This window comes from Microcaecilia unicolor, chromosome 6, assembly GCF_901765095.1.
Source record: "Microcaecilia unicolor chromosome 6, aMicUni1.1, whole genome shotgun sequence".
Classification (NCBI taxonomy): Eukaryota; Metazoa; Chordata; class Amphibia; order Gymnophiona; family Siphonopidae; genus Microcaecilia; species Microcaecilia unicolor.
The window spans coordinates 308,897,479-308,917,821 of record NC_044036.1 but is presented as its reverse complement, the minus strand read 5'-3'; the positions used below and the strand labels follow the sequence as shown (position 1 = coordinate 308,917,821).

The 20,343-nt window shown below is 42.4% G+C and overlaps 1 protein-coding gene across 2 annotated transcripts in view; it reads right to left on the bottom strand.

Annotated features, from left to right (window-relative positions):
• Nucleotides 1–20,343, bottom strand: part of OGFOD3 (2-oxoglutarate and iron dependent oxygenase domain containing 3) — a 148,106-nt gene that overhangs the window by 96,599 nt on the left and 31,164 nt on the right. For both annotated transcript variants that reach the window (XM_030208129.1, XM_030208128.1), the window contains exons 3-4: nt 7,847–7,922; nt 1,498–1,540 (exon numbers count right to left, since the gene is read on the bottom strand). In XM_030208129.1, the coding sequence (XP_030063989.1) occupies nt 1,498–1,540; nt 7,847–7,922 (119 nt within the window). The remainder of the gene's footprint in view (nt 1–1,497; nt 1,541–7,846; nt 7,923–20,343) is intronic.

The following is a 20,343-nucleotide window of genomic DNA, read 5'->3' as shown; positions in this document are numbered from 1 at the left end:
GCCACATACATATCTACTTAGTTGCCCATTCAGAAGCAAACAAAAGAAAAATCCATCTCTGAACCCCAGTCCCCCATGTAGGCGTCTACTTTCCTTTATAGAAGGTGGTCTCACCAGGTGCTCTGTTATAGAACTGGCCGTCAAAGATTTTCAAGGTCCTCAGACAAGGTGGGCCAGAGTACCTATAGAACAAGATAGCTCTCTAATCACCTTTGAGATTTTCTAAGGTCCTCTCAATAAGCATCACTATCTGTAGCCTCACCAAACGAAAGTGCATGAAGTGATACCTGCCAGCAAGCCTTCTCAGGAGTAGCTCCCCCACACTCTGAAACTTACTCCCTGAGGGGCTGTGTCTAATCAAGACCATCTCTACTTCAGGAATGAGGTGAAAACCTAGCTCTTCTCCCAAAACATGCGGTGATTGACTATGCATGCACCTGGAATAGCTTGCTGCACACCCTGTAACTTAGACCAGTTCCTCATCTTATTTACTTTCGGTTTAGCCACCAATCTATTTATCCCAGTTGACTTTGTAGTACCCATCTTGTCCCTGTCTATTATGTTTCAACTGCACTTGGCCCCTCGGCTATGTAGTAAGATGTTTCGTTGTACTGTAGAAACAGCATTAGCATCATATGTATGTTATTTGAATGTTCTAATGTGTGCCTATTAAGGTGTTTTATTGGTATTATGCCAACATTGTGAACATTATATCTATATTATTAGAATGTTTTCCTTGCTATTATGGTATTATTTGTATTGTACTGAAATTTATGATATTTCTGTTGTATGACTGTTCTGTGGTGCTGTTAAACGTATATATTTCTGATACTGTTTTCATGTTAGTCCTATTACTAGGCTTCGATTTGTCTTTTCCAAGTTTACCTTATTGATTGTATTTATGGTTATATTTGACATTTTACTATTGTTATGCTGTTAACAAAATTGTTTTATGTTAAACTGGGCCTGCTGTACACCACTATACACCACTGAATCTGTTCATAAAGGCAGTTAGATCCCAATAAATAAAATAACTAAAATGTGGTACCTTTAGTTCAGCCCCTTCTTCTTTTCACCTGCCCAGTTTCTGTCACAAAATCATCATGATATAAAGAGGCAGCAAGCATTTGTCTCAGTAATGACTGAGCTATAGCCACAGAATCACTGCCAGGGCCCATAGCAGATGCTAGGGAGAGGGCTCCAAAGCTTGCTGGCAGATTGTCCCTCTTTCAACTTCAGGCAGGTTTGGGGCTTCCAGTGACATGGGGGTCCGGGTTTGCCCTCCCTCTAACGCTGGCCCTGCACACTTCTGAGCCAAAATAAGAGATTCCTTGAAGTTCCCTCAATACCAAGGAGTTTGTTAACAATGCGAGATCCCCTAACACTGGATTCAGTGGCAATATGAAATTCATTGCATAGTATAATCCCATCTATCCAAGTATCTCTAGCTGAAACCTTAAAAACTAAGAATAAGAAGTAACAGGACACCACTCTTACCCCTCCTTCTGATCCTCCCAGGGACAAGCCTTTCTCGGCTACCCTGCAAGGTGGAAAAAAATAGCAGTAATCAATATGGTAACATAACTCTTCCACTTAAACAATATTGGATGCAACATATACCCCCCTCATGCAGGCAAACAGCAGAGTGGAAACAGGCCCAGCTCCAGCATTCTCTACTGGGCAGAGGCAGGCGTGGAGGAACAAGATGGAAGGTGGGAGAATGAACAGAAGTAGGAAACTTAAGTATCTAAGATCCACCAAAAGTCCAAGAAGTTCTGCAGGGTTAAAAACACTCTTTATGCAATGTGGTCCAATTTCAGATTTATTTATTTATTTACTAGTGAAAAAAGGTCCGTTTCTAACACAAATGAAATGGGCGCTAGCAAGGTTTTCTTCAGAGTGTGTATGTGAGAGTGACTGTGTGTGAGAGAGAGAGTGAATGTGCAAGTGTGTGTCTGTGAGAGAGTGTGTGTGTGAGAATGAGAGTGTGTTCAAGTGCGTATGTGAGACAGTGTGAGAGAGAGAGTGTGTTTCACACAGATACAGTGTGTGTGAGAGAGAGAGTGTGTGTGAGACACAGACTCTCTGTGAGACTGAGTGTATGAGACCAAGAGAGTGTGTGAGTGACTGTGTGAGACATAGAGTGTGTGAGAGAGTGTGTGTGTGACAGAGATACCTCCCCCCCCCTCTCTGGTGTCAGGCCCCCCTCCCTCCCTCTCTCTGGTGTCTGAGCGTTACTGTGCAGGATGCTGAGCTCTGGCTGTGCTTCAAGGAACTGACCAATCCTATTTAATAGAATGCACGTCCAACATTCTGAAGCCGAGAAACCTCGTGTGGTTGGTCACTTCTGCTTGTGATGAACCCGGAAGTACGTGATGTTAATTCAGGAGATGGATACAGAGAGCAGGAATGCCTCAGCCATGCAGTCAGCTTCAGAATGATGGAGGTGTGTTTTATTATATAGGATTTATTCAGAACATTTATACCCCGCTTAATACCACTTAAAGCAGCCTCAAAGTGGCTTACAACGAACTGATGAGCCAATTACAATGACAGTGGAAGGGCCAAAGGAAGAAGGGAAGGGAAAATGAAAGGCTTGGAAGATCAGAGGAGATTCAATTACAAAATCAGAAATTAATTAGATAGAAACAAAGAAACAGAGAAAAATAGACAATAAAATTCAATTACAAATAGACAATAGACAATTCAATTACAAAATCAGAAATTAATTAGATAGAAACAAAGAAACAGAGAAAAATAGACAATAAGGGGAGGTGTAAAAAAGTCCAAAACGGTCCATAAGTATGATGGTAGGAAGGACATTAGGTGATGTTTTGAGGCTGAGGTGTAAGCTGAACCCCTGTTTTCTGCCTGTGCCAGTCTCCGATGGATGAAAGGGTATTTGACTCAGTTGGCTTGAACAGTGGCAGATATGTTTCATACTTAGAAAAATCTATGATTTTGCATTACACTGATAGATGATTAACAGGAAAATAAAATTAATGAGCAGTCAAACCATGCTGAAGTGTCACCTCTCTCAAAGGAAGTGAATCATTAGGGGTTGAGCAAAAGAAAGCTTTAGCATGCATGCTAAACTTTTGTTTAGAAACTTTAGTCACTAAATAGTCAAGATTTACAAGGTTAAAACTGGGTTTTAGCTGGGTAATGCCAAACCCATTCAAATGTCCTCCCTTTACCAAATGCAAGGGAGAAATTATCCATGTGGACTACCGTTAAGACATGTTATTTTACAGTTAATCCCAGTTATTAGTAACTAAGTCTCACTGCACAAAATACAACCTGTGCTAACCTGCACAAGTTGTGGTAAAATAACCCGTCTTAATGGCAACCCACGTAATAACTACATCCTTAAATTTGTGCAGGTAAACTTGCTACCCCCCCCCCCCCCCAAAAAAAAAAAAAAAAAATCTAACCAAGTAAGAAATGGACCATGTCATGGTGTTCCCAAAGCCAGGATCCTAAATGTAGCCAGACCATGGGATATTAAGCACAAACCCACTAAATTTGTCCAGGAAAATTTAGATGCTCCAAGAGCAGTTCAAAATCTATTAAGTTAACCCTACTTCACGCCTAATTGTAATCAAAAAACAAATGCCCACGCCGGACCCAGTCTGAGTAACAGAATTTACAGCGTTCAATGCCAGTGAAAGCTCCCATAACTATGAGCTGTTATGGTTCCCATTCAGAAGCAAATAAAAGGAAAATCCATTTTAGAATCCTAGTCCCCCATGTAGCTTGCAGGCCTAAGGGCACATATGCTTATTTTCAAAATCTTGCCCAATGGAGCTTGCACCTACAGATTCTGCAGGTGTAAACTTTGCGCTGGGAAGTACGCACAGAGTTAAAAATGAATTTGCTGCAAGTACCTGACCAGGATGGCCCTGGTGCAGCCTCAGCCCCCCTCCTGTTTATCTGCAGACAATCCCTTCAAAAACTGCCCTCTTCCTTGCCAAGTCCTTTTCATTAATCTGCCAGGGAACCCTGGTGCCTTCTAATTATATTTAGTAAAAACAGCAGATGAAAGCGGTATGGTACAGTGCTGGGTAGAAGGAGAGGAGAAAACTATTTCATTGCACCTGGTCAGACGGCTTAGCTGTCCGTAACATCTGTGTAAAGCAGGTGTTCATAAATTTAAACGCAGCATGATGAACTTTGTCTCTCAACCTTTGCCAAGATTAAATTGGCACCATCTGTAACTGGGCAACAGTGACCCAGAAATCTGGCAGTAACAAACTCTGGCTAGAAAAGCTATAAACACAAACAGTCTAGTACTTTCAATGCAGACAGGCCCAGGGAGGTTCATTTTAAAGCAAAGAGGGGGAAAAAGTAAAGATCAAAAACATTTTCCCCCTCATTCTATAATCTTGCACACATTTTCATCTTTAGCGTGCAAAATTGTATTGGATTTATTGGCCTGATATACCGCTCAGTACATAAAAGATTTTGGGCCCTGTTTACTAAGGTACGTTAGTGTTTTAGCGCACCTACACAGCGCGCTAACCATGTAGGCGCCTATAGGGATATTGTAGGCATGTACATGGTTAACGAACGTACATGGTTAACTCGCGTTAAAAATGTTAACGCGCCTATAACACTGCTTAGTAAACAGGGCCCTTAAAGCGGTTTACATAAAAAAAAATATATATATATATATACATATATATATATAGCAACATAGTAGAGGACGGCAGAGAAAGACCTGCACGGTCCATCCAGTCTGCCCAACATGATAAACTCATATGTGCTACTTTATATGTATACCTTACCTTGATTTGTTTCTGCCATTTTCAGGGCACACACCGTAGAAGTCTGCCCAGCACTAGCCCCGCCTCCCAACCACTAGCCCCGCCTCTCACTACCGTTTCTGCCACCCAATCTCGGCTAAGCTTCTGAGGATCCATTCCTTCTGAACAGGATTCCTTTATGTTTATCCCACGCATGTTTGAATTCCGTTACCGTTTTCATCTCCACCACCTTCCGCGGGAGGGCATTCCAAGTATCCACCACTCTCTCCGTGAAAAAATACTTCCTGACATTTTTCTTGAGTCTGCCCCCCTTCAATTTCATTTCATGTCCTCTCGTTCTACCGATCCAATTGAAAATGCAATTGGATTTATTGCTAATTATGCACATAAGTTCATTGGCAAATTAGGCACTAATTGAGACTAAACCAGTAAGTTGCTGATAAGTGGAGTTAATTGGCACTAATTTGCCACTATGCATGTTAAAAGCTATACCGCATGTATGTGGGGAGAGGGTGCATGGGCGGGTCAGGGATGTGCCCTAGCACTTATGCACTAAGATTCTAGAAAACTGTCAGTTATATGCGCAACTGCAACATTTAATCTTGGTTATTTACACCAGCCACTGACATAGTGTAAGTGGCCATACCTAAATATTGGTGCATAAATGCATATTATTATACACACACAGCCTTCCTGTGGTAAATTTATATTCACCTGGGGCAATGGGTGACTTATCCAGGGTCACAAGGTGCTACAGTGGGATTCAAACCCGGTTCCTTGGTTCTCAGACCACTGTGCTAGCCATTAGGCTACTCCTTCACTTATGTAAATGCCCACTTAGGCTAGTGTTTTATAAACAACAATTACACGTGTAATTGTCAACACAGAATTTCTGCTTAGCATGAACTATCCTAGTGCCTACATTTTTTAGAAACCTTTTCAGAATTACCCCCTTTGCCCACTATTGACAGAGATCCAGGGCTACTGTTCAGAATTTTACAAAGCAATAAAGATGCAAAAAGGTGTTTTTAGGATAATTATGTGGCAAAGATTGGCCACCGAGCTGGAGAAATGAGATCGCTACAAATTGAACAATGCAAAAAACAAAAAAGTAGCGTGATCAACAAGACTCTTCCAAAACTCCAAGGAGACGTGATGAAAAAGGATGGTCTTTATTCAGTACTAGAGTTGAACACGAGTCTTTAAAAAGACTAACAAAGCCAATAAATGGTTAAAACCACAACGGCGACAAAAAAGGAAGGAGGAACTCTGGAGCAATTAGTGATCCAAAAACACCGAGTGAAAAAACGCCGCTCCAACATTTTTGTCACCAATGTGGCTTTATCCATATATTGACATCGCTAGTCTTTTTAAAGACTCGATCCTGTTCATTTCTCAACTGCATACTCTTACAGTCCCTTCCGGTCACTACTATACACAGATTGCTGAGGCAGGCACTTTGCCGAAACACGGCGCCATGTCGAGTCCAACTCTAGTACTGAATAAAGCCCATACTTTTTCGTCATGTCTCCTTGGAGTTTTGGAAGGGTCTAGTTGATCATGCTACTTTTTTTGTTTTTTAATTTTAGGATAACTGTGCCAGCTGAAGATACATGCAGCCCTGGCCCTGCTCAGCTTTCTTTGTTGGCTTACGCTTTCTCCTCATTCCAATATGGTAAAGTGCTTCCTACTGATATTATTAAGAGCTGGCTACAGTATGGATGTACCCCACCCCTCTGAACTAGCATGCAAACAGACTGTATCAAAATACTGGCCCAGGGGATTTTCTCTTACCAGCCTATCCCCTCATTTTAGTGATACCCATGGCACAGCCTGCAACAAATAAAAGAAAAAAAATTGGGGTTCTGCCACGTTCCTGCCTCCACCTTCGGCACCTGTTATTTCTCTCGTCTTTGGTGGCAACGCAACATGCCCCAACTCCCTACTGCATTCAGCCCATCGGAGCATGCCAGAACGCCCAACAGGAAAGTCTACCCCTGCTGATATGTACCCTAGTTCCAGAAAGAGGGATGAATAAGGGGTCATGGAGTGGGAGTTCACTTGCAAGAGAATGCAAAAGATAAAGGTATTCCCCTATAGGCAATTTGCGAATGATTCTTATAATGGCCACCACTTGCATGACAGTTTTGCCTTCACCAGTCGTCTTTACTACCTGGCTAAAACTGGGGACTCATTTACTGAACAAAAGTGGTGGATGGATGGCTCAGCTGGCCAGAGGCCGACTACATGACAAAAATCCCAGTGTGGGATTCAAACTCAGGTCGTTGGCACAGTAGGCAAGCAACCTATTGATTTCACCATGAGGGCACACGAGGGAATGGAAAAAAAGCCCCTCTACCACAAAAGGGAGGGAAGATTTCTCTTTTGCAGAGGGAACGAGGTAAACCATTCTGTTACACAGAATAGAGGCGCAGGCTTGGGAGCTTTGAAAAGAAATTTTTTTTCTTTTTTTTGCGCTGGGATAAAAGAATAGGGAATACCTTGTGCTAACTGCCCCTTTCATTTTAGCTTAATTAAGAGGATTTCAGGCTACTTTATTTATGGTAAAAATCTAATACCTGGTTTTTCATTTTTATTGAGCCCATGGAAAACAAAAAGAATGTTTACAGATATCAAGCTATTTCCCATCAACCCAGTGAATCTTAAATTTGCATATGATGCTCCTCTATTTACATACAACTTTCTTACATACACATTAATGTACTGAGAGAGCGTTTTCACATTATAACTGCATGGCATGCTTTTTTTTAAATGCACAAAAGACTTATACTGTATGTTAAAATTTAATACTTTCTATGCCTTATCTTCACTCTAAATTTTTGTGTGCTTAAGTTAGTTTGCTTTCCTCTGCCTCCCGGATGCTGTTAAAAGCGGAGCGTTTGCTTTAATCTGGTACTCCAGTTAACAACCTTTTACCATTTCTTCTTCATTTGTAGGACCAGCTCATATCAAGATACAAAATGAAAAAGAGAGAGAGCTTGGGAAACAGAACAGAAAAGAAGTAAGGAAATACTGTAAAATCTGGCCTGGAACTCCATACAGAGCAAACAGAAAAATACCTTTGGATCTTCTTAGCTTCCTCCCTGCTGATTATCATATCTGTTACGCCTCTTCCACACACCCTTGGTGTGCATCCTTAAGGACAAAAAGGTGCAGAATACAATAAAATCAGAAACAAAAATGAAATGACTGCATGCACACCTACCAAACCCAGGGCCTCGATGCTCAAAACTCAGGCGCTAGAGGCAAGAGCCCACACCCAATAGCGCAAGAACAGCATGAAACCTAGCTCCCACCCATGCCCAAAGCAAATGGGATGCAAATTTTATGCATGCTGGTAAAACGAAAGGGGGGAGGAACGTAACTGACGCATGCACACAAGCGCTGAGCTTACCACGAAAACTCCTGTGTACATGCTCCAGGTAAAACAGGAAGTGCAAGAGCACATCGGCACCCTTCCCCTGCACCATGAAATATAAGCCCCCCCAAAAAATGTTTTTGCAGTTTCAATCTCCAAAGAGGCTCACACCAAAGTGCAGGAAAACAGGCGCCAATCCCTGCCCTCACTCCAGACTTTGCTCGGGCCACGGGCGTAGCTAGGTGGGGGCATGGGCCTCTGCAGATTTAGCCCTGGCCCCCTGCTTTCACCCCCCCCCCCCTGCCGCTGACCCTCTCCCACCACATTCGACCTCCCCTCCTGCTACCACTGTCAGGTACCTTTGCTGGCGGGGGTCCCCAACCCCCACCAGCCGAAGTCCTCTTCAGCGCCGGTCTCCGGTGCGTTGCTGATCTGAATTCTGTTTCTGTGAGTCCTGACATCCTGCACAGGGCTCACAGAAATAGAATCCAGATCAGCGAACACAATGGACTCGGGGACCGGCGCTGAAGGGGACCCCCGCCAACAAAGGTACCTGGCGGTGGCGGCGCCTGCGGGGCTAAAATGTGCCCCCTCACTTCGGGCTCTGGATCCCCCATCCCGCCGAAGTCTGGCTACGCTCCTGGCTCGGACTCGCAGATATAGTTAGGTTTGTTTTTCTTTCTATCTGCACTACAGGCTGCACAGGCTTCTTTCTCCTTACAAAAGGAGCGAAAAAAAAAAAAAACAGAAATTTAATGTGAAAGAATGCAAAAGAAATCCTCTCCTCAAAGCTCAAATGCTCTCCCCGATCTGGCAGTGTGTTTTTGGCATTAAGTCCAGCATTAGTTTCTGCGCTGTCTTCTGAGCATTCGGAGTGAATACATAATCACCTGATCTGAATCCATTTCAATGAAATTAAATACAATTTGCGCTGATCTTTGATGCACGTTAAAATGCGGGTTGGAGCTTTTTGTGCATCCTGGGCACATTAACATGCAATCAGTTCCATTGCTGTTCGCTCCTAGCACCGGTGTTAGGTTTTCAGCATCGAGCCCCCAGTATCATCATCTAACCCAGTCCTGGCAAGTCACTGGTCTGCCTCCTCGCATTGTCATCTTAAGCAAAATTATTACAAACTCATCAAAATTCCCAACTCCGTGGAGTTACCAGGAACTGACAGAGTATGATCATTTTTAATGTGCTTGAGGAAAGTGGGATCAATTTTCAAAAAAAATGCACAGCACTTCACATAGGAGCCTAAGATTCAGGTACCAACATTTCAGAAGGTTTTCATCCCAAGTTTTCAGATAAAAGTTTACTAACAAAGCTTGCAATATTTCTTCTAGACTTAAATTTCTCATTTTCATTAATATTTTATCAAGTGTTGCTACATTTTTAGTCATGTCCTTGTACCACTAGGTTACTCTACGAGTTTGTTATTTGGGTTATTTTAACTGCTCTTATGTAGAATTATTATATTTTTTAGTATTTTATGTGAAGGTTTTTATTAATTTTTATATTTGCATTATCTATTACACCTCACTGAATGAGATTTTACTTGAAAAAGGTAAATTACAATTATGACAAAATAAATCAATGCATTGCCTATTTTTCTCCCCTAGCACTATCGCTGCCCCCATTGTTACCCACTTTTTAGGGATCTAAATTTAAGTTGATTTTCAAAAGGGGCCAGTTTAAAAACTTTCCTTCCAAAAGGGTAAATTTACCCAATAACATACAAAAGTGCTTATCAGTCAGGCAATAAGGTTTACTACCTGTAATGAGACTGAGGAACATGTGACACTGGGTAGGACCATGCAAAAATTGCTTAAAAAGAGAATGCAAAAAGAGGAACATTTTCTGAAGGACCAAGACTCCTGCACATGTTCTTAGACTGTAGATAGCACAATGTAAAAAGCAGCAGAAACCATGGTGTCTAAATATAGAAAAAGTGTTTCCTGGAATTTTAATAAATTATTTGCAGTGATGATTATATCAACTCATTGTGATTGGCATCCAGCTAAAATGCCTCTGGCAATACCGGGTTGAAGGCTAGACTTCAATTCCATCTCTCGAAACCTTCAGAGTTCGTGAATCTTCCTGAGAATTCATGATCACGTCTGACAGCTTGAGATTGTATTAATAAACTCCCGAGGTAGGACTTGTAACCAAAGCAAAGCCTAGCTTCTAAGAGCGGGACAAAGGTTCAAATCCCGGCCCAGCTGCTTAGTATATCTCTTCTTAGGGTCTGTGAGGCACTTTGGTATTTGGTTTGTGTGAAATGACATGGCCTGAAGAACAGCCCCTTTCTTTTAATGAATAGGACACAATTCTCAATCAGCCCTTATTGTTGCAAATGGCACAAGTGATGTTACCACAAATTTTCAAAGAGAAAATTAAATATAAGTATCTGTGTCAAAAGCAAATGCATATGCTTGAGTTGATGTTTCTGCAGATGGCCAAGTAGGAGCAAAATGGCACACATACATTTGAAAGACTTAAGAGGTTAGGGCTCTTCAGCTTGGAGAAGACACAACTGAGGGGGAATAAAACGGAGGTCTACAAAATCCTGAGGGAGTAGAATGGGTAAAGGGCTTTTTTTGAGGGGGTGCTTGGGGGTACTGAGTACCGGCACCTTTTCCATTGTCTGCTAAAGTTGACCCATGGAACCCAAGTTTTAATGAAAGAGCTCAGGCTCTACACACCAATTCTGCCTTGTCATAGATTCTGTGACTGGTTGCAGGTGGCCTGGCTATTATGGGGTGGGTCCCTCCATGATTACCCCACTCCTGAAGGGTGGCCTAACATTTCAGTACCGGCACCTTTTTGGTAGAAAAACAACACTGGAGAATCGATTGTCTTCTTTTTATCTTCATGGGGACACTCCATGAACTTACACAGTCCTACTTTTAGAACAAACAGAAGAAAATATTTTTTCACTCAAACAAATAGTTAAGCTCTGGAAGTCAACAGTTAACACATCTGGGTTTAAAAAAGGTTTGCACAAGTTTCTGGAGGAAAAGTCCATAATCTGTTATTAAGACAGACCTGAGGAAAGCCACTGCTGTCCCTGAGATTGGTAGCAAGAACCTTGCTACTTTTTGGGATTAGGCCAAGTACTTGTGATCTGGATTGGCCCCTCTTAGAAGCAGAATGCTGGGTCTAGATGGACTAACAGTCTGGCCCAGTATGGCTATTCTTATGAAAATTGAACACACACATGCTTTTTTCCTTCCGTAACCTAAACAATCACATAGAAATGCCTCTTTTGTGTGGCTAATGTGCAAGTGATATGTAACCCATGAGTACTTTTAATCACATCTGAGGTGAACAATTTTCAATCAGGGCATTTTACACTGACAAATTATTTTGAAAATTGCCCTGTAAGGGATCAGGTTTTATTTTTAAAAATGCCTATTTTATAAAAGCAACAAACACGTCTTTTAGGCAACCAGTAATTCTCAGTCAAGCCCCGACAAGAACTATAAGCAATGTAATTTGAAGGGAAAATTGCATTGCTTATATATAAAGGCAACACAGGCACCTCTGTGTCTATCAAATAGGCTCCAAGAACCTCCTCCATATGTAGATAAAAACATACACATAAATTATACTTGTTATTTATTTATTGCATTTGTATCCCACATTTTCCCACCTTTTGCGGGCTCAGTGTGGCTTACAATACATTATGAGTGATGGAAGTACAATTTGTTACAATTCGGTTATGGATTACATTGTGAAGAGTTATACGAGACAAAATCAAAGTATCTTTAAGGAATATAGCAATGGAAAAGAACAGTGAAACATTGGAAGGAAACAACGGGAAGCTAAAGGGCAATAAATAATAGTAAAAAAAAAAACCATATGGTATACATTTTTCTGTGAGTAAAGGTATGAGTGTGGTGAGATTTCGGGGGGTGAGAATTCATAAGTAGATGTATTGATGTATTACTGAACAGTGATTGTGGACTTTATGTGTTTTGGTTATATGCTCCATAAAGCAGGTTTAGAAGTATAAAAGCATGCGTATTTTTACTCAGAACAATTATATATACTAATTAGCAATTGTAAATGCATATAGGTATTTTTACGGGATAATTTTCACAATGTCCTGCCCAAGTCCACAGAGTATAAAAGATGTCTGTACTTTTCACAAACAAACAATTATAAAATTACTTCCTAAAGCAGGGATCAAAACTATTAAGTTAAGTAATTAAATAGTGGGCATATAAGAGTCAAGACTAGACCATACTTTAAGTGCCAATGGAGGTAAATCTTTCCTATTACTGACCTTTTCTAGATACTGTACATGACAGATGATAAATTTAATAATTTTTGAATCTACCAATTTCTCTGACAATTATTTTTGTACTGCTTTGTATCATTTAATTCTTTAATAACAATTTTCTGTTGTACATATGTTCTTTTCAAAATTCAAAAGATACTTGGAAACACACAAAAAAATTACTCCCTAAAAGAATAAATACAGCAAAATAATGTACCGTATTTTTCGGACTATAAGACGCACTTTTTTCCCCCAAAATTTGGGAGGAAAATGGGGGGAGGTAGAGTTTAGCAGGCCACCCGCCCCTCCCTCCGAGTTCGGGATCGCCCTCCCTAGGGTTACCTCCCCTCCCCCCGGCCCTGTCATGACCTCTCCCCTGGTGGTCTAGTGACGTCGGGGCAGGAAAGAGCCCCCTCTTTCCTGCCCAGCGTGCTGCTCTCCATCCTCCTGTATGCGGCCTGTGACGGTCTCGGCGAGATTCAAAATGGCCACCGAGAATTGAAGTCTCGCGAGGCCACTTCAATTCTCAGCGGCCATTTTGAATCTCGCCGAGACCGTCACAGGCAGCATACAGGAGGATGGAGAGCAGCGCACTGGGCAGGAAAGAGGGGGCTCTTTCCTGCCCCAACGTCACAAGACCACCAGGGAAGATCGCGTGAGTAAGGGGAGAGGTCGTGACAGGGCCGGGCGGAGGGGAGGTAACCCTAGGGAGGGCGATCCCGAACTCGGAGGGAGGGATTCGGACAAGACGCACCGGAGCACCTAGGTTTTAGAGGAGGGAAAAAGTGCATCTTATAGTCTGAATTTTTTTTTTCCTATTTCCCTCCTCTAAAACCTAGGTGCATATTATGGTCCGGTGAATCTTATAGTCCGAAAAATATGGTATATCATGTTTAAAAAAAACAAACAAACAGGATCACCTCCATGGTTATGTAAAGAGTTGTATATGGTTTTAAGGTGAGATTATTCTTACCTGTTCATTTTCTTTCCTTGAGTCCTGCTAGATCAAGCCAGACTTGTAGGTTGTGTTCTCCCTTACCAGCAGATGCAGACAGAGAATTTGAATATTACAATGGCATCACTGATATAAATGTGATGCAGCCTAGAATAACTACTACTACTACTTAACACTTCTAAAGCGCTACTAGGGTTACGCAGCGCTATACAGTTTAACAAAGAAGGACAGTCCCTGCTCAAAGGAGCTTACAATCTAAAGGACAAAATGTGCAGTCAATCAAATTGGGGCAGTCTAGATATCCTGAATAGAGGTATAATGGTGGTTAGGTGACGAAGGCGACATTGAAGAGGTGGGCTTTGAGCAAGGATTTGAAGATGGGCAGGGAGGGGGCTCGGCGTAAGGGCTCAGGAAGTTTAATCCAAGCATAGGGAGAGGCGAGGCAGAAAGGACGGAGCCTGGAGTTGGCGGTGGTGGAGAAGGGTACTGAGAGGAGGGATTTGTCCTGTGAGCGGAGGTTTCGGGAAGGAGCAAAAGGGGAGATAAGGGTAGAGAGGTAATGAGGGGCTGCAGATTGAGTGCATTTGTAGGTTAGTAGGAGAAGCTTGAACTGTATGCGGTGCCTGATCGGAAGCCAGTGAAGTGACTTGAGGAGAGGGGTGATATGAGCATATCGGTCCAGGAAGAAGATAAGACGTACAGCAGAGTTCTGAACGGATTGAAGTGGGGGATAGATGGCTAAGTGGGAGGCCATAACTCAGTATGCTAATGGCAAAGTCAAACTAACTAGACAAACCAGTATCCGAACAGACAAACCAAGGAATCCACCAAGGGAACTGTACGAGAGACATACGTGTCTTAGCCCTCTCCTCAAGTCACTTCATTGACTCCCTACCTATTTCCGCATACAGTTCAAACTCCTCTTCAAGTGCTATCACTCTGCAGCTCCTCAGTACCTCTCCACTCTTACCTCTCCCTACACTCCTCCCCGGGAACTCCATTCATAGGGTAAATCTCTCATCTGTACCCTTCTCCTCCACTGCCAACTCCATTCCTTTTAGCTTGCTGCATCATACGCCTGGAACAGACTTCCTGAGTCAGTACGTCAAGCTCCATCTCTGACAAGTCTTCAAATCTAGGCTAAAAGATAAGATAATACCTTTTTTATTGGACATAACTTAATACATTTCTTGATTAGCTTTCGAAGGTTGCCCTTCTTTGTTTCCGATCTGACAAAGGACAACCTTCGAAAGCTAATCAAGAAATGTATTAAGTTATGTCCAATAAAAAAGGTATCATCTTATTTTATTTTCCATGTTTTATTTTGTTTGATTTCTATTGATAACATTTTACAGAAAGAAACTTCAGGCTTTTCCTGACGTTTCTAGTGCAACGCCATTTAAACGTAAGCAATTTCTTAAAATTGAGTACAAGCAATTGGTGCTAGTTTCTTGTTGAAATTTCCTGTGAAATGTACAATTACTTTTCCTGATATTACCTATACTTTTGTTTTGAGCCATTTCCCCCCCAAACCCACCTCATTTTCCCCCCCAAACCCACCTCCCCGCTCCCCCCATTTTCTATTTCTGTTGATGGCTCTCTCATTCTCCCTGTCTCCTCAGCTCGAAACCTTGGGGTCATCTTTGACTCTTCTCTCTCCTTCTCTGCTCATATCCAGCAGATTGCCAAGACCTGTCGTTTCTTTCTTTACAACATCCGTAAAATCCGCCCCTTTCTTTCCGAGCACTCTACCAAAACCCTCATCCACACCCTTGTCACCTCTCGTTTAGACTACTGCAATCTGCTTCTTGCTGGCCTCCCACTTAGTCTCCTCTCCCCTCTCCAGTCGGTTCAAAACTCTGCTGCCCGTCTCATCTTCCGCCAGGGTCGCTTTACTCATACTACCCCTCTCCTCAAGACCCTTCACTGGCTCCCTATCCGTTTTCGCATCCTGTTCAAACTTCTTCTACTAACCTATAAATGTACTCACTCTGCTGCTCCCCAGTATCTCTCCACACTCGTCCTTCCCTACCCCCTTCCCGTGCACTCCGCTCCATGGATAAATCCTTCTTATCTGTTCCCTTCTCCACTACTGCCAACTCCAGACTTCGCGCCTTCTGTCTCGCTGCACCCTACACCTGGAATAAACTTCCTGAGCCCCTATGTCTTGCCCCATCCTTGGCCACCTTTAAATCTAGACTGAAAGCCCGCCTCTTTAACATTGCTTTTGACTCGTAACCACTTGTAACCACTCGCCTCCACCTACTCTCCTCTCTTCCTTCCCGTTCACATTAATTGATTTGATTTGCTTACTTTATTTATTTTTTATCTATTAGATTGTAAGCTCTTTGAGCAGGGACTGTCTTTCTTCTATGTTTGTGCAGCGCTGCATATGCCTTGTAGCGCTATAGAAATGCTAAATAGTAGTAGTAGTAGTAGATCAGTTAGAAAGACTGTTGTTAGACAGTGAAGCAAGACGATTCTAGGTAGCTTTTGTATAATTTAGCTAGGATTTATGATTTAAACTGTAAGGGTTTAAACTTGATTTCCTTTATTCTTACTGTATAATTTCTCTCTTTTGCCCCTGTGATATCGGCTATACTGTTTTCTTATATTGGTACTTTGTACAAATGATGAATAACTGCAATTAAAAAAAACACTGAGCTGAGACATCTCTCTTGGCACCCAGTCCAGCTCCTCAGTATTTTCTATCTTCATCTGCTGGTTGATGGACACAACTATCACCAGAGGTTCTGGAATACTGGGAAGCTTACATAATGGAAGTAGCATGTCAAAGCAGATAAATTGCAAAAACACAGACTCCTGAATGGAGAGAGTCTACAGAGTCAAATATAAATACACTGGACTCCAGAGATGCTTATATTGCCGTTACCCTCAGCTAACCAGCAACAGCATGACCGATGTGTTAATAAACACATCATACAGCTTACCATCCCAGCTGGGTGTGCAGACTAACGTAAGTAAGTTCCTAGGGAGCCTTCTAGATTACGTAGACAAGGCACTTGGCCACGACTCATTCTAGCATGGTGATCTGAACTGTTAACAGACCATGAAGAATAACTCTTAAGATTTCACATGTTTAAATAATGTAAAGCTTCTGACTGGGAAAGACAGTCTAACACAAAAGCATCAAGTACACAGAACAGATTAAAACAGCAGATCAAGTCCATAAACTGCCAAAGCATTGACAAAAATTATGTTGTTGTTTTTTTTAAGTAGCAGGTTATTCATGTACAGCAAATTTAAAGCCATCAATAGCTGAGCATTCTGGCACAAATTGAATGAATATTCAGAGATAATGGGCCAGCTTATACTTAGTTTAGTGTTTCTTCGTTTAGAACTCTGTTTTAATTGGCTGAAGAGAACAACTGCTTGAGACAGAGTGCAGTGGTAAGAACAGATGGAGGTAACAAAAGAAAAAAAATGGGAGGGGGGTGGACATAGGTACCAGCTCTGTGGGAGCTGATAAGGGTAAAGGTACCCCCTGCACACAAGTACCAAGTTGTGAATGACTTATTGGGGCCAGAACCTTTTGAAGTTGCTTTTAACTCCTAACTCCTATTCACCTGTTCAGTACCCACGTCTGTAAATATTTGACCTGTTTGTCTGTCTTGATTAGATTGTAAGCTGTGTAAAGGGACCATCTCTTACATATTTAGTGTACAGCGCTGTGTATGTCTAGTAGTACCATAGAAATGATAAGTAGTAGTAGTACTTTTGGGGATTCTGCACAGAATCTTGCTACTCTTTGGGATTCTGGAATCTTGCTACTCTTTGGAATTCCAGACCCTCGCTACTCTTTGGAATTCCAGACCCTCGCTACTCTTTGGGATTCTGCACACAATCTTGCTACTCTTTGGGATTCCAGAATCTTGCTACTCTTTGGAATTCTGCACAGAATCTTGCTACTCTTTGTGATTCCGGAATCTCGCTACTCTTTGAGATTCTGCACAGAATCTTGCTACTCTTTGCGACTCTGCATAGAATCTTGCTACTCTTTGTCCTTCTCTCTTATTTGACCTGTTTGTCTGTCTTGATTAGATTGCAAGCTGTGTCAAGCAGGGACCATCTCTTACATATTTAGTGTACAGTGCTGCACATATCTAGTAACGCTATGGAAATGATTAATAGTAGTAGTAGCAGTAGTAACTACTTTTATTGGCAGACTAGTCATGTTTGCCATTGCTTTCTCCAGCCATCTTTGCTTCCCAGCTGAGCACCCCCCAATATTGATCAACCTCCTTCATTTTGCCCAGGGAAGTATAATTTGTGTTGGGTTTAGCACGCCCAATCATTCTGAAAAGTCAGCTCTTATGAGGGAGGAGGAGGAAGTTTGTTAAGTGTTGGCTCAATCATGTACAATTCTTTGAGGGCCAGTGCAAGGAAAATGTAAGCCACTGGACAGACAGTGGCAATATAGCTGCACTGTGCTTCCAAGGAAGCTAGGGTGACCAGCCAGGAGCAGCAATGGTTACAACCCTAACATTAGCAATACAGCTGCATCAAGTTCCCAAAATGACTGGGGCAACCTGCAGAAAGCAGCCATGTCAGTAATATGGTTGCATCAGGTTTCCAAGGTGGCCAGGGTAACCCTCTTGACGAGAGTCCTGGTTACAACCCTAACAAGCAACGGATGGCTATGTGCTTCAATCAACAGCCTCACTAGTTTTGATGGCTATTTGGATTATTACATAGCTTGGTGATAAGATGTGTTTTGGGGTGGGGGATTCCTGGGTGTTGGATTAAGTATGAGACTTAAATGAGCCAAAAAAGGAGAGAACAGAGCAAGAAATAGCCAAGAGGTGGTGAAAGCCAAACACTATGACACAGAGCTTCTCAAACTGTGGGTTGGGACCCCAAATGGGGTCACAACCTAGGTGGGCTCTCCATAGGTGCATCATTATTCTGTACCACTGGGGGGTGTCACAATTTTATTTGGCTGCAATCAATTGATCATAGTCACAAAAAGATTGGGAAGCACTGCTGTAACAGAATTTAAATGTGCTTGAGACAGATACAGAGGGCAGGTGGTGGGTTAAAAATGGCTAATGGTGGGTTAACTATAGTTTATGGTTTTATCAATTTAATACACAACTAATAATTTACATATCAAAGTGAGTTGCAGTTAAAAATAAACAGCAACACGAATTAAAATAGAAGAGAGTTATAACAGTACAGAGGAAGCAAAAGTATTAAATAATACTTCTTGTCCCTCCCAGGAGCCAGCCAACCTCTGTGGTACAAACTAAAGACTAATTGTCAAGTCAGGCAACACAGTTTCTACACAGACACAACCCCTCTTCCTGCCCTTCACTGGGAGGAGTCCAGCACAGCTGAATCACTCCAGGCTCCACACACCAATAAGATACTGGGCCTGCAGCTGGCACAGATCCATCAATGGAGAGACTGGTAAAGCTGAGGGAGCTCTGGGGGTAAATAACCAGAAACAGCAGAAGCGGAGCCAGGTTGACGACACGGGGGGAGCGAGAGCGGCGCGAGAGTGGACTTCCACCGGAGCTGACGCACATTTTCAATGCAACACATTGAGAAAAAAAATAGGCGCCGGAGCTGGCAGAACTCCATTTGGGGGAGCGGCTGCTCCCCTGGCACCCCCCCTGGCTATGCCACTGAGAAACAGTGCCTCTTTTTCATGTGGAAAGGAGATTTGACTTGGGCATTGACTGGTGCTCGTTTCAAATCTCTAATGCTAATGGATAGTCGTATTTTCTGTTTGGTGTAGAGGAAGAGTCCTTTCCTTTCATGCATCTACCTGTGGTTAAGAGTATGATCTCGAAGACAGCATCATTCCTTTTCTTAATCTGAACAAAAGTGCCTTCCCAATCAACAACCGATTCCATTCCAGAGCAAATTTAGGTTGGAAGGTGTTTTGCTTGGAAACGGTTTATGTAAGACTGGCCTTTCTTAGCCTAGTTAATTTAGGGATCCAGTTTCTGGATAACTCTGACCATCACTTTCATCTCCCATCACCCTGTACTTTTTCCACACTATGTCACTCTTCAGGTGTCATAAACTATAAACCATCTCCATAAAGCCTTCTTGGAATTTTCATAAGAAATCAGTATAGGGATGGACTGCTGATACAAATGCACATTATGCAAACACACTACATGCTCTCCTTAGAGTGTACACGCACAATGGTTTACACATGCACATCTAACGGGAAAGAGCATACACTATGTGCAAAAAACATGCACTCTTTAAGGGCACACACTGTGTTTTCATAATGTGCGCTTTTATTAATTTCCACATGAAAATAAATCAAACGAGAACCAAGGCAGTATAGCAGTACCCCATTTACTTAAGGCTCATAACTACAACCGATAATTGTGCTGGGGGTTGGCCGTTCTTTGGCAATGCTCAGAACCAGGCAGGGGATCTGAGCCATCTTCTTTGAGCTGCCCAAAGCTACAGCAGCATTAACTTACAAATTTAAAATCCAAACAAAAAAAGGTGTATGGGAAGGGCATGCTAGTGAACCACTCAAACATAACTGTGGGTGGGCCTAGGTCAGCCATGGCTCTTCCGTTCTGGAATCAGCCCCCCCCCCCCAACAGTCAGTAGTAGCAGCAGCAGTAAGGGTCAATGAGAGGAGACTAAATGTAGTGTCAGTATCCACAGTGCATTGTGCCTACCCATTTTAACCTCAGGCCCCACCAAAATATTAGCCCACTAAAACTGACTCTTTAGAGTCCAATGTAGTAAAGCCTTCTCCCACTCTAATCTATGGGAGGAGAAAAACAAATTGGACCTTAATGCTTAAAAAAAAAAAAACTCAGAAAGATGCAACTGAACTTCAGAAACCAGGCAACAGAATCCAAGGAGACAAAGCAGGCAGCAAAACTGCACAGCAGCACTTGTAAAAATGCGGCACAGGGGAACTGGATTCTCTGAACTATTGTTTTCCTTCCTCTGTGGC